Genomic DNA, 4,253 nt, shown 5'->3' with positions numbered 1-4,253 from the left:
GGGGCCGCGCCGGCCCCGGCCCCGTCGCGCCGCCGCAGCCCTCCCCTCCGGGAGCGCGTTACCACTTACAGCGGGGAAAACTCCGGGAAAAGCGGAGAAAGAGGCCGAGGGAGGGCACAGCTCCGCAATTTCACGGCCGGAGAAAGGACGGGATGGAGGGAAGCGGCGAGGGTATCCGCACGGGAGAAATGTCTCCGCTCCCCAGAGCTGCCGTCAGGCGAATTATCAACCGGCAAACTCCAGCATACGCGGAATGAGCACAGCCTGGCGTGTGTGTGTCTGTCTGTCTGTGTGTCCCGCCGGCCATCCCCAGCCCGCTGAGCCCTCGCTGCTTTTCCGTCCCCAGGCACAGCCCGGCCATTGTCTCTGCCCGCAGCAGCAGGCGACAAAATATCTCCCCTCCCTGGCCAGCGGGGTCGGGCAATGTCGGGGGCTTGGGGGGGTTTATTCCACCCTCCTTTGGAAAGGGATTTTAAAGCCGCTCTGCATTTTACGGACACTCGTGTTCCTAGATTGCCGTGGGAGTTGGGGGAGCGGTTGGGTGGGATTTGGCTGCGGGCAGGGTGTACCCTAACTTGGGGGTGCGCTCCAAGTCATTTTCTAACGTATAGTCTTAAAAGAAAAAAAGGAAAAAAAAATTGTTGATTTTTTTTCAAGAGCTGAAGCCCTCTGGATTTATTTTCTTTTTTTAAAAAAAGTGTTTTTCTCTCTTCTTTCCGATTTATAATTAACAACACGATGGTAGGGGCGTCTCAGCCACTTAAACTGAATCTGTTCTTAAAACAAAAGTGTGTGTGTGTGCGCGGGGGGGCTGCTCTGGGAAGTGTGAGTCTATTTAGGAAGGAACGTAGGTTGAACTTTAACAGAAATGGCAGACAGTCCAGTTGAACGGGTTCCTGCAACATCAAAAAGGTTTTATATCGCCCCTGGCTTTGCCCCGAAACTATAAATTTACTATCCTTTAAAATTCACTGCATACATTTTACATTTGGGTGAAAATCAGGATATATATGTATATATATATTTATTTTTTTCATATCGGGTGGGAGGAACAGGATTCAGAAAAAAAAAAGTGGAGCCCAACTTCACGCAGATTCAAGTACTTATTTGACTATTGCGAATAAATACGATCTGTAACATGCACCAAAAGGGCTCAATCTCCACTGTAAAGACACATGTATTATAGTAACTGCACGTTTCTTCTTCCATTTCTTTAAAAAAAAAATTTAGAAAAGCCTCTTTTTCCTCATTATTTGCTTAAAAAAACCCAAAACACAACAAAAGCTACAAGAACAAAAGCACCAAAGGCAATCAATTCCTCTTATTAGGAATGTATAATTAAATGTATAAAAAAAAAAAGGAAATATGTTTTTTTTCTTCTTCTTCGCCTCTAGCATTGCTTCATCTCACTTCCTTGCTCCAGCTCAGCAGTGTCTACTTTCCTCATCTTCCTCCGCTCGAGTTAATTGAAGTTATGCCTCTTCCTTGCTAAACTTTTTCCCCCCCTCTCCCTCTCCCCAAACTCTGCCTCTGCCAGCCCCCCTCGTCTGATTACATCTAGTAATTCTCCACTGAATGAACGTCATTTACAATAGTAGGGGAGCTCTCGAGCTGGCTGCCAGCTTCACGCTCCATTTGGTCCTGCATTCTCCCTTTAAAGTAGTCGTGTAATATTAATAGTCATGAATATCAATTATTATGAGGCGGTGTAGAGAAGGAAAGGGAGGAAGGGGTAGCGGAGCAGTCTGAGCCTAGCCTTGGGTTGAAGAGGATTGTATTTGGGAGCTCAAAAGGAAAAAAAAAAAAAGAGAAAAAAAAAGAAAAAAAAAAAACTGAGAGGGAGGGGTAAATCATATATGTAGATAGAGGTTTCCAGGCTCGGTTTTGGGGGCATTGGTCTTTTTTTTTTGGGTGTTGTGTGGTTTTTTTTTCCTTTTTTGGTCTTTTTTTTTTTTTTTTGTCTTTTTTTTTTTTTTTTTTGATGGATAGACTTCGAAATATCTCAAGCTGTTCTCCTGTGTCCAACACGTCCCTTTGCAGATCTCCTTGATATTTTTCCCTCCAATTATTAGTATTATCACCATTATTTTATTTTTAGCTATTACAAGACTTTTTTTATTTCCAGATGTTAGTCCACACCTATTCCGCCATGGTGAGTTTGGATCCATGTTGTACTAGAATTGCATGTTCTCTCTCTCTCTCTCTCTCGATCTGTTGTCTCTCTCTCTCCCTCTCTCTCTTTTTAAACGCCTTTGGCTTGGTAATTTAGCACAATAATTGGAGGAGGCTTGCAGCTGCTTCTCCCTTTTTGCATTGTGTGTTCTCGATTTGAGCTAGGGGAGTTTGGGGGGGAGAGCAGGGGGGAAAAAAAAAAACAACTTCCCCCCCCCTTTCTTTTTTTTAAACCATGTGTGCCATTGCTTGTGGGGGTTTGAGCTACACTTTGTGGAATAGATATTTTTCTTGTTTACTTTAGCCTCGCAGCTTCAGCGCGATGGAGTTGGACAAAATTCCTCTCCCACCTTTTCTCTGAAGCCTCCGTACACTTACCCCCCCTACACCCCCCACACCCCAAAGACTTTTCATTACAACTAACCCCCACCCCATTCTCCGGAATATTATATTGGAAAAGGAGACAAAAGACACTGGAAGTTGCTGGAGAAATCATAGCGACTGGATTTGTTCAATACCGATGTTTCATTTTTACTTGACTTGACTTTTTTTTATTTTTGATTTTTTTTTTAGTGGTGGATTCTCTTTACACAAAGAGCCCCCGTGATTTTTGTTTTTGGTTTTGTTTTGGTTTTTTTTCCAAGTCCTTTCTGGGACAACTTCTTACCTCGGAGTCCTCCGAGAAGTGTAACTTTCCTTTTTGTCTTTTCCACGTGAAGATGGGTTGGTGATTTTGAGTTTCAGGACTTCAGCAGAGGGAATAAACAGATGTTTGAAAACTTTAGGCAGGACAAGGGGTGGGTTGTTTAGAGACGTGGGTGATTTGGGGGTTCTTTTTTTTATTATTATTATTAATATTTTTTAGCCTTTAGTTTTATTGGGGGGGGCTGCTGGAGGGGGAATCGTGTTACTGGACTGAAGTCACAGATCATACACGCATATGAGAGCACCAGTCCTACATTTTTAATTATGACATTTAGCATTTCTCCCGCACACACTCCCCCCCTTCCCCCTTCGTGATAGTTACTGGGAACAGCCACGGTCTGGGTGCGAAACGCTGGAACATCTCTAATCTGCAGCGGGGGAGGGGGGCGCATTGGAACCCTGGTTTATGACCGTTTACTTTTTAATTTTATCTTACTTCGGGGGGGGAGCTTGTGCTCCTTTTATTTTACTTTATTTTTTCTAAAAGGTCTTTTTTTTGTTGTTGTTTTTATTTCATTCCGCTTGTAGGACCGGCATGATGGAGTGCCCAGCCACAGTTCCAGGCTGTCCCAGCTGGGATCCGTCTCCCAGGGACCCTACTCCAGCGCTCCTCCGCTCTCTCACACCCCATCCTCGGATTTCCAGCCGCCTTACTTCCCACCCCCCTACCAGCCTCTTCCTTACCACCAAAGCCAGGACCCTTACTCCCATGTCAATGACCCCTACTCCCTAAACCCCTTGCATCAACCCCAGCAGCACCCCTGGGGACAGAGGCAGAGGCAAGAGGTGGGATCAGAAACCGGGTCACTGCTGCCACAGCCTCGGGCCTCCCTGCCCCAGCTCTCGGGACTGGACCCCAGGCGGGACTACCACTCAGTAAGGAGGCCAGATGTCCTTCTGCACTCAGCTCACCATGGCCTTGACTCCGGCATGGGGGACAGCCTTTCTCTGCATGGCATCGGCCACCCAGGGATGGAGGAGGTCCAGGTAAGGCACCGCGTTTCTTTCTCCTGGGCAGCGCAGATGCCTTCTAGCCTGGAGTCCCCATCCCTCGGTGGGAAAATGATCAGGGAGGGGGTTACAGCAATGCTGATGTGGGTGACCGTCCTTTTTCTGCACTGGGCTTATGATTGTGATACTCTCTCCCCTCGCCTTTTCTTTCTTTTTTTTTTTTTTTAATGGCATTTATTTCATCGCTGTCACGCACAGGCTCTGCTTTGTAAGCCCTCCCCTACATGGCAAGCCAGCAGAGTGCAGGGGGAAGGCAGACATGCTGCTCTAAATATTCCACGTGTTTCAAAAGCTGGCAGAGTTTAAGCCTGGCTTTTCAAATTCCAGTTATTTCCCATGCAATCTCGGCTCCCCGCCCCCCCCCC

General features: G+C 46.5%; 1 protein-coding gene across 2 annotated transcripts in view; it reads left to right on the top strand.

The window, feature by feature from the left end:
* The first annotated feature begins 2,125 nt into the window (after nt 1-2,125).
* Nucleotides 2,126-4,253, top strand: part of TFAP2B (transcription factor AP-2 beta (activating enhancer binding protein 2 beta)) — a 23,116-nt gene continuing 20,988 nt past the window's right edge. For both annotated transcript variants that reach the window (XM_010289244.1, XM_010289242.1), the window contains exons 1-2: nt 2,126-2,152; nt 3,406-3,864. In XM_010289244.1, coding sequence (XP_010287546.1) covers nt 2,126-2,152; nt 3,406-3,864 — 486 coding nt within the window. The remainder of the gene's footprint in view (nt 2,153-3,405; nt 3,865-4,253) is intronic.

This window comes from Phaethon lepturus, unplaced genomic scaffold (assembly GCF_000687285.1).
Source record: "Phaethon lepturus isolate BGI_N335 unplaced genomic scaffold, ASM68728v1 scaffold36856, whole genome shotgun sequence".
Taxonomy (NCBI): domain Eukaryota; kingdom Metazoa; phylum Chordata; class Aves; order Phaethontiformes; family Phaethontidae; genus Phaethon; species Phaethon lepturus.
The sequence above is the reverse complement of the archived record's forward strand: the minus strand, read 5'-3'. Positions and strand labels throughout refer to the sequence as shown.